Source organism: Monomorium pharaonis, chromosome 6 (genome assembly GCF_013373865.1).
Source record: "Monomorium pharaonis isolate MP-MQ-018 chromosome 6, ASM1337386v2, whole genome shotgun sequence".
In the NCBI taxonomy this organism is placed as follows: domain Eukaryota; kingdom Metazoa; phylum Arthropoda; class Insecta; order Hymenoptera; family Formicidae; genus Monomorium; species Monomorium pharaonis.
In genome coordinates this window covers 6,734,859-6,753,955 of record NC_050472.1, presented here as the reverse complement: position 1 = coordinate 6,753,955, position 19,097 = coordinate 6,734,859, and the positions used below count along the sequence as shown (strand labels likewise).

The window sequence follows — 19,097 nt, the reverse complement described above, 5'->3', positions numbered from 1 at the left end:
AAGTGGCGCAGGCTGGAATGTACGGCGATTCTTCAAGAGCGCCGTGTACGCACCCGGCTGCTTAGTCGTTTAGACCTGCACGGCGTGCACGTCGCTTAAAGTTTCAGCCAGCATTCACTTTGAGCCTTTACCGTTCCGCACTCGGCGGCACGTAACGACGCTACCGGTCGTTTTCTTATTATTCATTAGCGGGTCAAGTTTGCGCGCGAGCCGCGGGCTGTTTTTCCGACGCGCTCTCTGAAAATGTCGCGTCGCGACTATCAATGAAGACGACTGACGTGAAGACTCTCGGATCAATCCAACTCTGGCGACCGATGCGCAGGGCGACATACGATGCCCGTTTACTCCAAAAAGAATTTCAGCTACTGCATGCATTCTATCTAGGACTTCAGCTGATGCATGCAGTAGCTGAAGTCCTAGATAATAAAGAAGGGGTCATTTCACAATTGATCGATATCGAAATCGAATTTCTAATAAAATGCTATATACAATAAAAAGATATTAAAGAAAAAAGATTAAGTTTTTAAAAAATATATACACGGAGAGAGTTTTCTCTTAAAAATTATCCTGAAAATCGTAGTAATTGTGAGACAACGTAAACCTTGAAGAATTTTACTATACTTTTTAACAAAATTTATTAAAATTTTGTTAAAAGTATTTTATATATATATATGTGTGTGTGTGTGTGTGTGTGTGTGTGTGTGTGTGTGTGTGTGTGTGTGTGTGTGTATACATAATTCTTCAAGATTTACGTTGTCTCACAATTATCACAATTTTCAACATAATTTTTAAGAGAAAATTCTCTCCAGTGGACAGCAAAGAAGATTAAACTATATTTAGATAAGATTATCATTATTTCATATATAAATAATAATATTAATACACATATACTTACTTATATACAAAATAATGATCATTTGGCTTAATCTTCTTTAACAAATTTAATAATCTTAAATTTCAGGAAAATATTGTAATAGTCATTTCAAGAAAAAAATGTATTTGTTTCTTTATAAAAATAGTGTTAAATTGATATTATTTATCCAATATTTTTTTCTCTTTATGTATAAAAATATACATTTTTAATAAAATTATATATATATTATAAAATTCTTTATGTAAACAAATAATATTAAACGCTACATAATTTTATATTAGTATTTCTAAACTAAAGATATCAAAAACAAGAATATTCTTTTTTTGTGTATCTTCTAGAAAAAAGTATTTTTGAAAAAAGAATCGTATTCAGTATAACTTCCCTTTTGATTCTCGGACTCTAGCTGCATGCCGGCCTACTAGCGGGAAAGATTTAATAATTTTAAACGTACACATTGCATTTTCATGGAAACCATAAGGATCTTTATGAGCGGCGCACTCGCGTGCGGTGCATTTTAGCGTCAGTTATTTATGCCTACGATATGAAACAGGTGGCACGACGTCGTGCGGATGTGTTGCGATTATAAAACTCCGCGGGTTTATTATTGGCGCATACAGGCAATATAAATATGCGCGTGCACGCGTATGCAAATTCCGTAGTGTACACAATAAACGGTGCATGAATTAAAGCGGTTTTGCGCGCATAAACATCCGTAAAAGTACAACGGACGTTTTACGGGTGAATTTAATTGGAAAAACAAAGCCGAGCCTACATTTGGCCAAACCATCACGTTCATATAATGCAATTTCATGGTTCCATTTTGGTGAATGTTGACTCTACAAGACACACAAGAAAGTGTAAATTAAACCATCCGATCTCAAGGCGGCGTTAATTGCTTGATTCACCGTGAGAGTTTACCGTCGGCACTTTGAACTTTTCCATGTTCAAGCAAGGAAATATATTCTTCACGTGAACGAAACGTAAACACACAAAACGACCGCACTTACGGGCATGTCGGCGATATAAACCCGCGCGAGCCGGCGCGCATCCGGAAACGCGTCGGATTTTTATTAATATTAAAATCAGAATTTTCGGGTTCGCGAGGTTTTCTTGTTAGAAGATAAGCAAGCCCGAAAAATAATAAATTACGTCTTGATTGTATATTTAACATACATGTACACACATATAAGAAGATTAGCCGCCATTGATGATGTTTGATAGATGGCTTTTTTCGCATCTTTTGTCGCATTTATTGATGATCTCACGGATGTCATGGTGTCCACACGCATACACGCACTATAATAAAATATTCAGGGTTGGGTAAGTTAATAAATTTTTTAAACTAAATTAAAGTTAATGAATTATAAAATTAATTAAGTTAAATTCAAAGTTGCATAAATAAAAAAAAACTAACTTAAAATTACGTTAAGATTAATTTAATTCAAGTTGAAATAAAAGTTAATTTTAAGCTTTATTTATATTAAATTAAAAACCATATCATCTATTTAAATCAGATTACCAACATAATTACGGTATTGATCATGAAGTAAATTTAATATTTTAAATTAAGTTATAATATTAATTATATAAAATAACAAAAAAATATTGTTTTTATGCAGGAATGTATTTTTATTTTGTAATCTTTTTCTTTCGCTCAAATAAAATTTTTAATTTAGAAAAAAAGTTAATGAGTTAAAATTCATACGTTTAAAAAATAACTGGTTAAAGTTAAAAATTAAACCATTTAAAATTAACTAAATTAGATTAAAAGTTATGCCAACACATGACAACAAATAAATAAAATGACCGCCGTAAATCGTTACGAGTTTACATCGTCTATGGTTTAAACTTTAAACGAACCAACGTTGCTTCAGCGATGTTGAGTTTATCTAGAACGCGTAGATGTTGCTACCTACAAAACGACTTTTATGTGCACCTAGCAATACTATGTAGATATTTTCAGGGTTGGGTAGTTAAAAAGTTAAAAGTTAATAATAATGTTAAAAAATTAATCTTTTAACTTTTTAACTACCCAACCCTGAAAATATCTACATAGTATTGCTAGGAGCACATAAAAGTCGTTTTGTAGGTAGCAACATCTACGCGTTCTAGATAAACTTAACATCGCTGAAGCAACGTTGGTTCGTTTAAACCATAGACGATGTGAACTCGTAACGATTTACGGCGGTCATTTTATTTATTTGTTGTCATGTGTTGGCGTATGAATTTGTGAATTTTAAAGTAGCGCGGAACTCAGAAGTTACGCGACAGTTATTTTTTAGAGGCATGCTTCTATTATGTTCGGCGACATTCTGAATTTCTATATTACTTTATTAGCTCCTTCGTTTCCTACCACACGTATTTTACTTCGCAACGATGTTGCACACTGATTTATATCTAAGCTACGGTGCATTAAAAACTACAGATAGTTTGAATTAATAACTGAATAATTTGATACTTTCTATAGAGTAAAAAAAATATGTAAAATTACATAAATATTACATATATTTGATGCATCAAAATCCGCGCATAAACTTACATAACCTTTTTTTTGTTATGTCCTTGTTTCCGTTTATTTAAACAAATAAAATGTATGTGTCAACATATTACACAAAAAAGAGCATTCTTGTTTTAAGGTTATTCTTATTTTTGAAATGTTAAATTTTAAAATAAAATTACATAAAATTACGTTCAATAGACATAATTGGTTTGCATGAAGAATTTTATGTAGTTTTAATTTTTCTTAGAAAAATATAATTTTATTTATTATAATTAATAAATTGCCGATTGCCTCTGCATCGGATTTTAGCAATGAATATAATTTTTCTATTAAACTAAATTTTTTTAGCTTTATTTTAAACTGCGCGCTAAAAGGTTTCGTCAGACTTGAAACACAATGTTGTTTGCATCAATGCGTTTTTCTCGATGCACCGATGCAAACAACAAGTTAAAGTAAAATACATATTTTTTTTTAATTCTAACTTACTGCAGTTACTAAGCAGAAACCTGTTGGCATGCAATTTAAAATAAAGCTCAGAAATTTAATATAATAGAAGATTTATATTCATTACTAAGATCCAATGCAAACCGATAGACGATCCACAATTTATAGATATGTTTAAACATACTTTGGTTGATATAATTAATGTACTAATATTGTTTATTCATTATAATATTTTGATATAATATTAAAAATTAAAATTTTAAAAATAAAATTTTTAACCTGTTCGCGCGTGCGTAGGGTAAACGCGATCGCACATAGGGAAATGCCGGGATCCGTACCGATAGAGACGCGAAGTGAGTGGTCAGGAATGCGGGAGGTTCACGGGAGGTGATAGGAATAAAGAGGAGGCGTTGGTGTCACTCACACTGAATTATTCATTCAAAACCGAACGTTCGAAGCGAGGGGCGAACCGTATCTTTTACACTGTGTCGGATATCTTAATACGCCCTGATATTGCGCTGCCTAATCGACGCGGAAATCTTGAAGAACCTCGAGATCAAGGCCCTCGCGAATACGGAAATCTTGCGCGCGATCCGACGGAGATCTTGTGCGCGAGGCAGAGGACGTTCGCGGGAAAGATACGATCACCTGCGCACGGACGTAATACACTCACAACGTTCACGCGGTTATGAAAATTAAGAAATGCTCGGCAGGAGCGGATGAATTAATAACTCAATCGCACTATCACGGCGCGAATGATAGGGAAAGGCGGAAGTGAATCCTCGCAGCTAGGATCGGCGGAAGACGGGAGAGATCTGCTGAACGATCTGATTTAGGTGCCGGGCTGCGAGAGAGTGACGAATTATGCATCGAAAAACAATTACGATCGGAGGCGAGAAAAGGAGCGGTAAGGAACGGATCTCGAGACTTATTTGGGCATGGATTTGGACATGCCCTTTTTTGGGCATGTTTATTTGCATAGTTACCAAGATGCATAGTTACCGGTGTTGCGAGCAAACGAAAATCGCGCGCGTGAGAAGCTAGTGACAGCGCCGCGCGACTCGGTGCATCGAAGAAAGGAACTATAAGGAGCTCGAGTAGTGAGAGGCCGTTCGGCGCTCTCACTACTCGCGGATAAAACAGAGCGAATAAAAAAGGAAATGTTAAAACTCTAAGTGATTGTTATAGTCTCGAACATAACCGTTGTTTTATTAAAACTATTATATTGTGCTTTTTAAATGACTGTTATGTAAAATATTATATAAAAAATATTATATTTACTAAAATTTAATCAAATATTAAATATTTAATTTTTTAAAAAAGATTAAATTATATAAGCAATGTTATTATTGTTTCACACATAAGTCAAAACGAGTGAATGCAACGGATGAAAGGGAGAAAGCGACGGAATGATAAAACCGTATGTGTGGTCGAAGACATCGCGTACGGATGAGACAAACATAACGTAGAAAGATTTATAAGACAGAAAAAGCAATTATAAAAATTTATACACAATTTTGTAATTAGTGTACTTTATTATTCTCTTGGTAACAAAATGATGTGATCTTTTCTTTCACTCAACTGTCTCCAATTTTATTGCTCGTTTTATTAATTCATTTCATTTCTTTTTTATTTTATAATTAATCAGTTTTATAATCAATATATAACATTCATTATTAAACGATTTATACTCGACGCCTTTTGGTGCAATTTATGCGTTCATTTGGATTGTGACGGTGGTTGTAGAGATAATGCTAGAAGTAAGATTGTAAAGATAATAATGCTTCTCATATGTCTTCTCATCTTCTTCTGACTGGTCTTATTTTTATGTAATGGTTTTTTATTGATAAATTAAGTATTATTGCACAACATTATGCGGTCTGTTTCTTATCGTTAGTACCTGTTTGACTACGACACATCAGGTTTGTAAAAAAAATGCCAATGCAATTTTATATTTATTTAAATACTTTATATTTTATATGTATTACATGTGTATTTTTATATGTATGTGTATTTTGACAGTTGCCGCGTGATATCATGCCCTCGCTCTTACAAGTACCTCCCTCGCAACCCGTTCCCCATTCGGAGTTCCATAGTTAGAACTTCCCCTTATTTTTATGGTTTTAGGAGTAGTTTTAGGAGCAGTTTAAAAAGCAGATTTAGGAGTAATTTAAAGAGCAATTTTACGAGTAATTTTGAAAGTAGTTTGACGAGTACTTTTAGGAGTAAGTTTATGAGAAGTTGTAGGAGTAATTTTATGAACAGTTTCAGGAGTAGTTACATGACCAGTTTTACGAATAGTTCCAGTAACAGTTTTAAGAGCAATTTTAGGAGGAGTTTTAGAAGGAGTTTTAGATGTAGTTGGAGAGGCAGTTTTACGAGTAGTTTTAGGAATAGTTCCAGTAGCAGTTTTAAGAGCAATTTTAGGAGGAGTTTTAGAAGGAGTTTTAAATGTAGTTGGAGAGGCAGTTTTACGAGTAGTTTTAGGAATAGCTCCAGTAGCACGTTTAGGAGGAGTTTGAGAAGCAGGTTTAGATGTAGTTGCAGAGGCAGTTTCAGGAGCTGCTTGAGCTTTTTCTTTTTCTTTTTTAAATACTGGGTAAAAAGTTATTATAAAAGGCTTTGCACTATTGTTCTTTTTTTCATTTTTATGATGTCCTAAAATTAAAACAACATCTTCGATTTCTAATTCATCATATAGTTTTTCTCCATTATGCCATATGCTTCCTGTAGGCAATTCGACACCCATATGAAGTAATGAAGAAGCTGGTACTTCAATTTCTAAATTGAATTCGTGGTTAAGATAAACTAGTCCTATTTGACCCGCTATTGATAGCAATACTTTATGAAGCACATAGTTTTGATCATCTTCAGTCTGAAAAGCAGATTTTTGTTGACATCTATTGTTTCTAGTATAAGCTTCGACACCATCAACACCATTGCTTCTTTTTACGACATGCCTGTTTCTAGCATGGCCTGTTCTAAAATCTTCAGTTTTCGGATTGCGAGGATCATCTTCGCAGGATTTGCCCTCTGAATTATCCAGAATCTGTCCAGCGTCTTCTTTCGTGTTGGATGATGTGTATCTTTTTGAGTATCCGTTCTTTGTGAGAATTTTTTCAAGTTTTCCAAATGTACATGCAAAGACAATATCATGACCAGTTAGCCGTTTTATATATTTACGATATTTATGAGGTCTCGCGTAACATTTTATTGGTGACCTTTTACCGAATGGGTAAACAGCAACTATATGAGGCTTTGCATTTTTGTTTTTTCGTTTATCTTTATGATGTCTTAATTTTAATATAACAGCTTCGGTTTCTATTTCATCATTTATAAGGTATCCCGCATACCAATTGCTTCCTTTAGGAAATTCGACATCTTGTTCTTTTAATTCTGAAATAGGTACTTTTGCGCTTGATGTAGTGGAATTGTCAAGTTTATGTAGTGCTTCTTGACCCGATTTTGATAGCAATGCCCTATGAAGGGCATAGTCTTGCTGTTTTTCTGTCTGAAAAGCTAATACTGCCGCACATTTATTTATCCTAGTATGAGTTTCGACACCTCCATTTCTTCCTTCTACAACATGCTTCTCTCTAGAATGACCTATTAAATCAATTGAATCTTCCTTAACATCACCTTCGCCTTCTACGCACTCTGAATCTTCCAGAAGCTGTCTAGCGTCTTCTTCCTGACTGTGTGCTGGGTATCTTTTTGAGTACTTTTCTTTTTCGGGACTTTTTCTCGGACTTTCAGGTCCGCGTCCATTTACACCGCCAATCATAAGGAATATTCCTGCATTACTCATCGGAATTTTGTCTAACCATTTGGCCAAATTCTGAAAATTGTCCTTTAGTTTTAACACTGTCCATTTACGAAGTTTTAATGGATCTTGCCCGATTTGAGAACCGATCACCGAAAAAAGGCAGCTGTTTAAATCAATAGTAACGTTGTCGGGATCTTTGCTACCTCTTAGGGTCCAGTGACCTAGAAAAAGATTTAGAAAAGTTAAGATAGAAATTAAAATCTATTCAAGACTTTTATGTGTAGAATGTTGACTTAAAAATATTTAATGAAAGGTAATGTCTTTATTTCCAACCATGCTTCCTCTACCGATTACTTTGACGTGAAACGTTATTTACGAAACTGCCGATTCATCAACATGTTTATTAGTGGAGTGAAAAAATTCCGTAATTCGTGCAGTACAAAAAGATTGTAACGTGCAAAGTAAGTACAATAATTATATATATATTTTTCGCATTTTTTGCCGCACGTCACTATCCACGCGTATTCTTAAAAAAAGTGAGGTATTTTTAAAAATTGTCGGTCGCGTAAATAATACGTATTGTGTTCAAAATCTGTTGAAAGAAATAATTAAAGTGCTAAATAGTTTGTCATTAATACTTTGCCATACTTATTCCTAAACAAAAATGTGTTAGAAACTGTCATTTTCTTTATTCATGCGATGGTTAAGATTAGATAAGCTAATATCGATTGTTTGATATCATTGAATTAAAATAAGATAATTATTTTCATGATTTATGTGTATTTCTTATGTTTATCATTGATCTATGTTTGTTTTTATGTTTTATTTAAAATTTTTGCTTTGCGTGCTCTGAAAAAAGTGGTCGATAATGGAGGCATGCCCGGTTTGAATCGGGTACAGCTGTTCAATAGAGGGGACACGCACTAACGCGCTTTTATTCGTCTGTATCTAAAGAATATTTGACGAAATAGATTAAATGTACGACTTTTGAAATATGCATGGATTAAGCTATCCACCAGTATGAAACTCTTTATCGAATTTATTTTTAAGCCATTTTTTTGTTGGGTAAGCCTTATAGGCGTCCGGAATATGGACATTAACCTTATGATACATGTAAGAGAAAAAAAAGCTAAAACACTTTATAAAATTGTCAATTTTTAATAATTGATCATATTACATAAGGATAAAGATTACATTACATGACGATAAGGATACAAAATATGAGATACTCAGCTATTTTACAAATACAAATACTTTTTTTTTTCTAAATATTACTCTCATGTTAATAACCGAAAAGTGCGCAATTTTGTGTACGCGCATAGCATACATGTATGGCTATGTGTACAAAAGTTTTGTTTGCGTCACTTAGCAAAATGTTTAATATGTTTCTTAAAAGTTTTATAAATAACACAACCTATGTTTCCAGTTGAATGGAGTAAAGTTTGTCATTAAGTTTGTAAGAAAGGGTGGAGTGAGTTTGTACGAAATTAAGCGGCAAAAAGGTATGCGTATACAGAAAATAAGAAAGGAGTAAATGGAGAAAATAAAAAAAAGTTAAGAACAGACTGTGGAGAAGTTAAATAGACAGGTGTAGAAGTTAAGTTGATGTGGGAAGTGCAGTAGACGATTGAAAAAGTGGGGAAAACCTTAGACCACCCAGCAAACACAGTGACATATATATTTCATATACATAATATCAAGTATCACGAGGTAACGCGTTGCGTAGCGTGTAACATACATATACGTTACATATACTACAGAATGTCAGCAAAAAAATTATATTTTTGATTCATTTGAGATATGTAACAGAATGCTTTAATATTATATTTATGACATGTAAATGTGCTAATACAGCGTTGTAATATATATGTTTCAAATATGTTGAACCCTGCATAAAATATCTTATTCAAAAATAGTGTTCCGCATTCACAAAATTTTATTGGAAATTCTGCTTTGCAAAAATCTCGGATTGGATTGTGGCCAATACGTATCAGTGCAATATTGAAAATAGAACCATAAAATCTTGTATGCCTCTGAATCCGATAATAATTAGCAGAAAAAGTAAATCTTTTTTAATGCAAAGGTTTGCAATTATTTGAATGCTTATTGCGATTGAATGCAAAAAATTCGAAAGATATTCAATTGAATATCTCTTAAATATCTTTTGAATTCCTCGCATTCAATCGCAATAAGAAGCATTCAAATATCTTTAGAATATCTTCTGAATTCTTTTGAATTTTGTTTTTTAACAAAATGTCAATATTTTTCAATATATATTTTTTTATTCTACGTTTTATGCAGGAAAGATGTAATCTTCGAATTACAGGCAATGCTGCCAGATTTGATGATTCGGTACCGAACCGCGGTTGTGGAAAAGTAAAAGCTCTATAGGCAAAAACAATATTACAGACTCAGTGACCGGTATTCATAGTCGGGTCTTATATTTAAGATCATCTTAAGTACTGTCTAAAGATGCCATCAACCAATCACATTAGCATTTTAAGACATTGCTTGAGACGATCTCGAAATAAGATTGAACTATAAATACCGGCCAGTGAGCGTTCATATATGACTTTTGTTTTTTGTTTTTTTTTTCCTTCCACACCTGCGACTCAATGTCGAATCCTCAAATCTGTCAATACTGATTACATGTACATTTTAAGTACGAAATAAGTAATGTTTATTTAATATTAATTTATGTTTATTTATTAAAGTTTAACTTATAGATTTTTGTGTAAGCGTGTGTATATTATTACGTTAATTTTCTATCTTTAAGGGGATGCTAGAGTTGTCTGTTTTATCGATTAAACACTAATTATTTTTTTTTACACTTGGCTTTTAATTGATTTCATCGAATTGTAAATGCTTCTCCAGAATTAAAGTATGGACAATAATAAACCCTGCTAGATACAATTTTCTTTAAAAACCAAGAAAAAATTAGAAAATTATACTTTTGTGCAGACGTCTCGTAATTTTCACCCGCAGTACTATTAAGTTTTAAAGACGCTTTACGTACAAAATAACTGTTATGCAAGGTTGTCATTATAAGAAAGAATAATAATGTGCTTTCAGAACAGCTGGAAGCTTTTGATATAAGAGAAAAATGTCTATGAAAATTTCATGTGTGTGTGACTGCGGAATTGGAAGAAGTCGATAAGTAGAGTAATATGAAAAAAATTTCTTTTGTTCTCATTATAAAAGCTAGTTCACAAATTGATATTAATATGTGTATTTTAATTTTGAAAAAAATTTTTTATATCTATAAAAAGATGAAATATATACAAAAACTTAATAATGTGCACGATAGACTCTACCTCGATCAAGTTTGAAAGGTAATTCAGCATCTTCTTAATTGCTTTAAATTTTATAATGTTAAAATTTAATTACTTTTTTCCGTATTGTTGGTTAAGTATTAATATTCAAATTTTAGTAATTTTAATGTTTCTGTAATCTATGTAAAGAAAATTTGCGTAAACATCATTTAACAGTAATATATATCTATATATATATATTTATATAAAATTCTTGTAAACATAAATTCAAAATACAGCATATCCTTAATTATGGATGTAACACGAATGTAAACCAAAAAAAGGGTATTACTCTTTTAAAAAGTGGATATGGCTACGTAGTTCTATGGTGTGAAAATATAAGAAAAAAATATAAGGTGAAACATTGCGCATAATAGCAGGAAGAACCAATCAAAAATTAACACCAAAATTTGCGCTAAATTCAAACATAATATGACAAACAAAACATACGCTTACATAAAGAAACATACACAAAAAAACATATACATACACGGTTTAGGGCAAGTTACCGATTGGTTCACTATTAATTTGAACGAGTGCGCATCCACGATTCCACGGGAATGTTTCACATTGGCCGCGTTCAACAGATACAACTGTTGAGTGAGCGCTCAGTGATTCTTTAATGTGATTGATTAATACCTTTAGATCTAACCAATCATATTAAAGAATCACTGAGCGCTCACTCAACAGTTGTGTCTGCTGAACGCGGCCATTATATCTTTACATCATGCGTAGTTTTACGTGTACAAAAAATGAATATGATGGCGCTGCGAATTAACACGATTTTCTTAATCATTAGATCGCCAGTGTAATTGCTCTCATTTTTCTCCTTGTTTGCAACATTGCTACAACGTAATTACTAATATTCTGTGCTGTATGGGACTCAATTGGTGACTAATTTTGGATAATAAATTAGTATAAATTTTGTCTTTTTCCAAATTAACCAAACATTTTTTAACAGCTTAAAAATATGTTTATGAATATTTAGAAATTTTCTGTATCACTACAATGTTTATGAATATTTAAAGATTTTCTAAATCACTATAAATAAATTAACATTTAGAAATTTTTTAATTACTATAAATAAATAAAAGATAAGACGAGTTACTCAAGTTTGTACAGATAAAGTGTCATTTTTACATAATCATTAATGTGAAAAAAGACTTGTGGTCTCGAAAAGAATGCAGAAATATAAAATAAAATACATAGATAATAAAAATGTTTGTCTTGAGATGGAAGATAAATTATTTTTTCGATTTTATTTTAATTGGATTAAAACAACTGTTTGAAATTAAAATCTTTTTTAATTCAATCATAAAATTTTATAAATCAGAACAACTTTATCAATTTCTTTTTGTAGTTATCTAATTAATAACTTACCAATTTGTTCAGAATTGTTTGCGTGATATTCAATATCTATAGATGGTCCCAATTTTTTTCTTCCGACGATCTTATTTGAATTACCATTAGCATTCCATATATTAATGCGTCTTTTAAGTATGTTACTCAGAATAGCAATGTGTATTAAACTAGCTGGTCCATAGTTTTCCAAATCTTGTATAATGTCGTTTACATATTTAATTTTGTACATTTTGTCCTTATTTTTATAATTACGATAGTCATTGATTAATTGAATTATATGCATCTTTCTATTGCGTTTTCTTAACTTTATTAGTTATTTTTAATTACTTAATATTAAAATTTAAAAAATTATGTGTCCATTGTTAATTAAATTGTCCATTAAATTAATTTTTTTTTAGTTTTAGTGTTTATTTTGTTTTCGTTAAGTATCAGCTTCTATATATCTAAAATAGATTAATATAAAATTTATTTTATAAACATTTAAAATTTTTTTCTAAAATTTTGAAAAAATATAAAATCTCGAAAAGAATGCAGAAATATAAAATAAAATACATAGATAATAAAAAATTAAATAAATAATGCTATTCTTAAAAAAAATAAGACATTATATTGTAAAGAGAAATAGATTTTAGAAGAAAGTTATCAAAGTTAAAAAGAATTGTGTTATTAAAGAAGTCAATTATTTTTATATAAATTTTTGATTAAAAAATTACAGATTAGTAGTAAAGAACACCTATTTTTTATAATATTGATAAGACTTACAAGTTTGTATCATTGATTTTGCTGCAATGGATTTATCTATGGTTTACGTTGTTAAAATTTGTTGCTAATAGTCTAAAATTTAAAATAATTTGTTTTTTAATGATCAGTAATTTGAGAGAGAAGAAGAGAGAGAGAGAGAAAGAGAGAGAGAGAGAGAGAGAGAGCAAGTGAGAGAGAGAGAGAGAGAGAGAGAGAGAGAGAGAGAGAGAGAGAGAGAGAGAGAGACGGACAGACGTGCAAAATTTAAATTACGTTATAAAAATATAAAAAATTAAGATGATGTAAAAATACCTGATCGCTAGCTTGTACAAAATCCATTACATTATCATATAATTTTGATAAAGATTTGTGTTAGTAGTAACATCCATTTTTAATTAGAAATAGGTTTTTACTTTAAATTTTGTTTATTTAGTTGACATAATGAGATATCTACAACAAATTTTGTTGCTTTATAATTGTTTTTTCTGACATTTGCTACATATATGATTTTTCGTTGCTCATTTTTTAATCGATTTTTCATAAAAGATCGATATATTTAATATCAATTTTTTTTAAGTTGAATTCCAAGTTCGTTCTTACCGTTAGAATTTTATAATAAATATAAAATTAATTAATAATTAAATATTAATTAAAAGTAATACTTTGATAGGCATGTAAGTGCTAGTGTACATCGATTATTTGACAAAAAATTTGTAAAGTTAGGCCTTGTTTTCGATTCTCTCTGCTCTTTGCTTCAACTGAGAAAAAAGTAAATTAATTAGGGCCACTTGCACCAAACTCTGATTAACTTAACCGTTGATTAGTCCATAGGAATTGACCAATCGCATTTGTTAATTTTAATTAACGACAAATACGATTGGTCAATTCCAATGGACTAATCAACGATTAAATTAATCAGAGTTTGGTGCAAGTGGCCCTTAATGATTTAACAAATTATCTTATTGCGGGCTGCTAACAAAAAATGTATTTAATATAATATTTGCTCTTAATTTGCTAATAACAACAGTCTCGATTGAATCATAATGTTGATATTGCAACAGCATGCATATATTATTGTATTAAGGAATCTTTTTAAAAAAAAGTAAAAAAAGGCTGCAAATGTGTGTGTGGGTCTCTAAGAGAAGAAGCTATTATATTAGAGAAATTGTCTTATTATCCTATTGTTTTATTGTTCTATTGTCTTTTCTACAAAAAAATGTTATGAAGTAAATGCGTCAACTATGCCTCAATCTTGATACAAAAAAAAAATAGATCAAGTACATAAACGCGTGCTTTCAAAAATAAATTTAAGATCAATACTGTTACGTCCAGCCTTATAGGATGTAACTCTATTTATTTAGTAAAAAGGATATTTCAGGGGGAACATGTAAGACAGGAAAAGACGTAACAAATATGTAGAAATTTCCGTAGGCACACAAATTAAAAGAAATGTTTCGGGTCGAACGCACTTTTTGCGACTGAAAAATGTGGGTCAGCGTGCCGGTAAGCTCATCGTTATAACCCGTTTTTGAGTCGTGCGTTTGTCGGTCCATGTTTTGAGTCCATGAATTGAATCGTTTTAATATTTTAACTCTGAATCGGACCAAATGCTATTTTTGTTTGGGATAAGCGAGGAAAGGTTGTTATTAATTAAAATAAATAATAAAATTTTTGTAATAAAAAGAAGAAATGACAAAGTATTTATTCTAAATTTTCCAAGGTGTTATAAGAATAATAATGGGCGCTAAAATCAGTGTTTAACATAATTTGTTAGCTATAAATTTACAAAGATTAAGTTACATGAATGGTTATTGAATAAATTTCGCAAGAGTTTACAAAGTTTTAAAATTACGCAAAAGATCATTATTAGAGTTTTCAAATACGCAAAGAGTTATAAACATAGATTTTTGGTTAAATTTACAAAGATTTTAAGGATACGCAAGAATTATTATTAAAGGTTTCAAATACGCAAAGGATTGTAAACATAGATTTTGGTTGAATTTACACAAAAGTTTTAAAATTTAATAAAGGGTTATTAATAAAGTTTTAAAAATACACAAAGGTTATTAATTTTGAAGTGTAAAACTAATGGGCAACTCTTTGTTTGTGAGTGACATTCTGTCTTAAATAATTCGGGGAGAAGAAATTAGGTAAATATAGACTTTTAAAAATTGAAATCCGAAACCGTGAATTGCTTAGACTCTCGAACACTAGGGCCGGAATCCGCAAACCGGGACGCCTGGCCGAACTCTCGAACGGTAGAATCGGAATCCGTAAACCGGAGAAAGAAAGGAGACGAGAAACTCTAAGAAGGAATTAATTATAAATAATAGAAGTGTTACGAGAGAACGTTCGGATTGTGAACGTATTTCCCATATATTTCCTATGAGTAGTTATACTAGGCCGGTTCTAACTCAAGTTGGAGTGAGGATAAAGGGAGGGTAATTAATTTATGGTGGAGAGGGTATTTAATTGTAGGAGAGAGGGTAATTGATAGAGAGGAGGAAGTATTAATTTATTAATCGGGGAAAAGAAATTAATCGAGGGGATTAATTAATTTATCGCGAAAGGAGGAGTATCAATTAATTTATCGGGAAGGGGTGGAGGTTAACCTGTCACCTAAATTTCAAGTTAATAAATTTTTCTTTTGTTTATTGTTTCTTTTTAACAAATTACCCTGTCATAAATTTCAAAATTCCTTTATTTATTGTTTTTTTTTTTTTAACAAATGTCTCTGTCATAAATTTCAAATTTCCTTTTTTTTATTGATTCTCTATAACAAACGATCCTGTCATAAAGTTCAAACTTTCTTTTCTTTATTATTTCTCTGTAACAATTAACCCTGTCATAAATTTCAAACTGTTTTTTCTTTATTATTTCTTTGTAACAATTGACTCTGTCATAAATTTCAAAATTTTTTTTTTTTTTGTTTATTGTTTCTCTGTAACAAATTACCCTGTCATAAATTTCAAACTTCCTTTTCTTTATTATTTCTCTGTAACAAATAACCTATCACAAATTTCAAAATTTTTTTGTTTATTGTTTTTCTTACAAATGAGAAACTTGTCTCAACATGTTTTCAAAAGTCCTTTGTGCTCAGGGGTCACCGTCGCCGCTCAGGTAAAGAGACATTATTATTATTTCATATATGTAATGTAATTTTTATTTGATTATTTATAATTTGAGTTAGATTACCTAGATAGCACAGGACGTCCTCAGGATCATTCTGAATATGTCCCGGGATGTCCTGGGATCTTGTCAGGATATAATAATTGTATTATTATAAATATTTTATATAAATATTTTATGTATAAATTTGACTTCTAAAGTAAGTTTAGAATGTTAAATTCTGTAATAATATTAATATAAATTAAAATGTTACTCATGTCTTGAGGACATCCTTGGGATGTCCTAAGAATATATGTATTCTAGCTGAAAACGTTATTCTTAAAATATTGTATAAAGAGTTTCATTAGCTACAAAATGTCTGAAGATAAACTTAAATATAATGACTGTATAAATACCAGACATTTTAGATAGCACAGAATGTTCTAAGAATATGATATCCTGAAAGTCCTTAGGACATCCTAAGACAGTCCTCAGGACATTCTAAAACAATCGTCAGGACATCCTAAGACAGTCCTTAGGACGTCCTAAAAGAGTCCTTAGGACATCCTACGAAAGTCCTCAGGACATCCTAAAATAGTATTCAGAGACATCCTGGACATATAGTGATTTTTGAAAAAGATGGATAAATTAATATAGCAAGTGAGAAATCTTTGAATATCGTACGTATTTCTAGAATGTATTGCAAAATCAAACGTGTAAAAATGTTGACTTCAAAGTCAGATTGAATGTCTACACTTATTGAAATAATATGGCATATTAACAATACTAAAAAATCTTAAAAGATGACATTAAATAATTTTTTTATTTTATTTTATACGAACGGCGCAAAAACAGTTTTTTTAATAAGTTGTTCCACATGCTATTTTGCGCGCATATGTAAAATTGATTTTAAAAAACTGTAAAACTTTATATTTAATATAAAATTATTTAATATAATTATTTAATATAAAAAATATAAGTTAACTATATATGTTTCATCCTTCTGACAACATCTATTGTAATGATCTATAACAAATATGTATGCATAAACAAGAAGTACTCATGGATCATCACGAAGCGTTAGAATGCGTATGATCTTTCGAAGTCAAACAACGTCGGCGATGGTTGATACTTGGATGGGTGACCGTTTTCTCGGGTACAGAGATTAAACATGCTTTAACAGGTACAACTGTCGCTGAAACATGTATAGTCTTCTTTCTCTTACAAAATTATTGTTAAAATAATTTGAACTTTTAATTTTTTGTTAAAAGTTTAAGTTTTTTTTCAATTCTCAAAAACTGTTAATAATACTTAGAAATATTTAAAAATTTTCTAAATTAATCGGAATTTTTTATTTTTTAAATTTTTCTGAGAAACGTTTCAATTCTTATAAAAAATCGATACATTTATCAAAAATTTTAAAAAAAATCTAAAAAATCTGACAAAAAGTGATCATTGTTTGCTGTTCCTGAGGATGTCCTGAGGACATCCTATGGTATCCTTAGGACGTCCGGTAAACTGTCCTCAGGATGTCCGAGGACGTCTCGGGATAAAATCAGAACGTCCTAAGAATATCCACAAAGTCCGTCCTGGACGTCCTGAGGACATACTAAGGACATCCGTGTGCTATCTGGGTAGCCAGTCACGCGTGATAAATCTATTAAATAAAATCTATTAAATAATCTATTAAATAAGAGTTGAGCATAGCTCAATACAAATAACGTTTTTTAAACAATAAAAATTATCGTAAGATAATTGTTGAAACGTTACTTAACATAATATTAACATACATTTTGAATAATTTTCTTATTTTTATTAATTTTATACATCTATATAATTATAATTAAAATATTTAGTTTTTATAACTAGTAAAATTACTAATTGGAATTGTTTAATTAATCAATAAAAAATATACAAATATATTATTTTTCTTTTGTTTTGAAATAATATTATATATTGAAACGAGCTAGCTAGGCTCTCACATAAAAAATTAAAATTTGAAAAAAATTAAAAACAAAAGTTTAACTAAATAATTTTTCCTTGTGTTAACTTTTTTATAATCTCAGGAATAGAATATGGAAAAAACCAAATAAGACGTTACTATATTTTTACCAAAGTTTCAAAGTTATAGTCCAAATTTCGCATCTATACAATGAAAACTTCATTGTAAAAAGCTTCGACTATCAACATATAAAAAATTGTCTAATGTTAATATATCTCGACATTTTATTTATGAATCAAGCTCATTTTAATAGTTTTTAATGAGCATTATTGGAACGTTATTTAGTTGTTTCAGTGCATTTTAAGCAAAATTATATATGTCCAAATGATGACCATTTTACGTGAAGACATTCTAAGTATATCCTTGGGATGTTGTTTGGCGGGACATAGGACGTCCTTTGTACATTCACAGGATGTACACAGGATATTTATCGGATGTCCTTACGGCCCGTTTCGGATATCCGATTTATGTTGTGATCGTGTCCATGTGTTGTGTGGGCATCGCCATACATCAATCGCTCATTACAAACATCCTTACTACAGTCGCTTATTACCGGACGAACAACACAGGACAACGTTGGCTGCTGGAGTCGATTGGTGGAAGATTCTTTAAAAAAACGTACTTCCCGAAGATGAACTACTACGTTCCAATCCAGGAAAACAAAGCTCGTGATAAACCGTAAGTATTTCTTAATTAAATCAAATTGTGTTACATATTTATTACATATTTATTTAGATTTTATTTCTAACTCGCAATATTTTTTCTTTATAGAACAGTATCACAGCCGCGCCATACACCCCGCATCCTGAAAAGGAGATTTCCTCTTACGGTTACATCTTACAAATACTTGGAAATGGGAACCAGCGTAGGGTCTGAGCCTTTTGTGGAAATACTGCTTGGCAACAACAAGGGTAACCAGATAATTTTATCATACATAACATGGCAAAAATTTATCAAGAGACGGATATTGAGGAATTCGTACGGGCAAC

At 30.9% G+C, this 19,097-nt stretch overlaps 1 protein-coding gene and 1 long non-coding RNA gene across 4 annotated transcripts in view; both read right to left on the bottom strand.

Annotated features, from left to right (window-relative positions):
* Nucleotides 1-5,450: 5,450 nt before the first annotated feature.
* The window catches only part of LOC118646403, a 133,366-nt gene continuing 119,719 nt past the window's right edge, over nucleotides 5,451-19,097 (bottom strand). For 2 of the 3 annotated variants that reach the window (XM_036289188.1, XM_036289189.1), the window contains exon 4: nucleotides 5,451-7,805. In XM_036289188.1, the coding sequence (XP_036145081.1) occupies nucleotides 5,989-7,805 (1,817 nt within the window). In that variant the 3' untranslated portion in view covers nucleotides 5,451-5,988. Of the gene's footprint in view, nucleotides 7,806-12,275; nucleotides 12,592-19,097 lie in introns of those variants that run through there. The other variant, XM_036289187.1, reaches the window with a different exon arrangement.
* Nucleotides 12,681-13,520, bottom strand: LOC118646405. Its single transcript, XR_004963948.1, has 3 exons — nucleotides 13,311-13,520; nucleotides 13,020-13,091; nucleotides 12,681-12,700 (listed from the first exon to the last, which is right to left on the bottom strand). It is a non-coding gene; the product is annotated as an uncharacterized LOC118646405 (long non-coding RNA).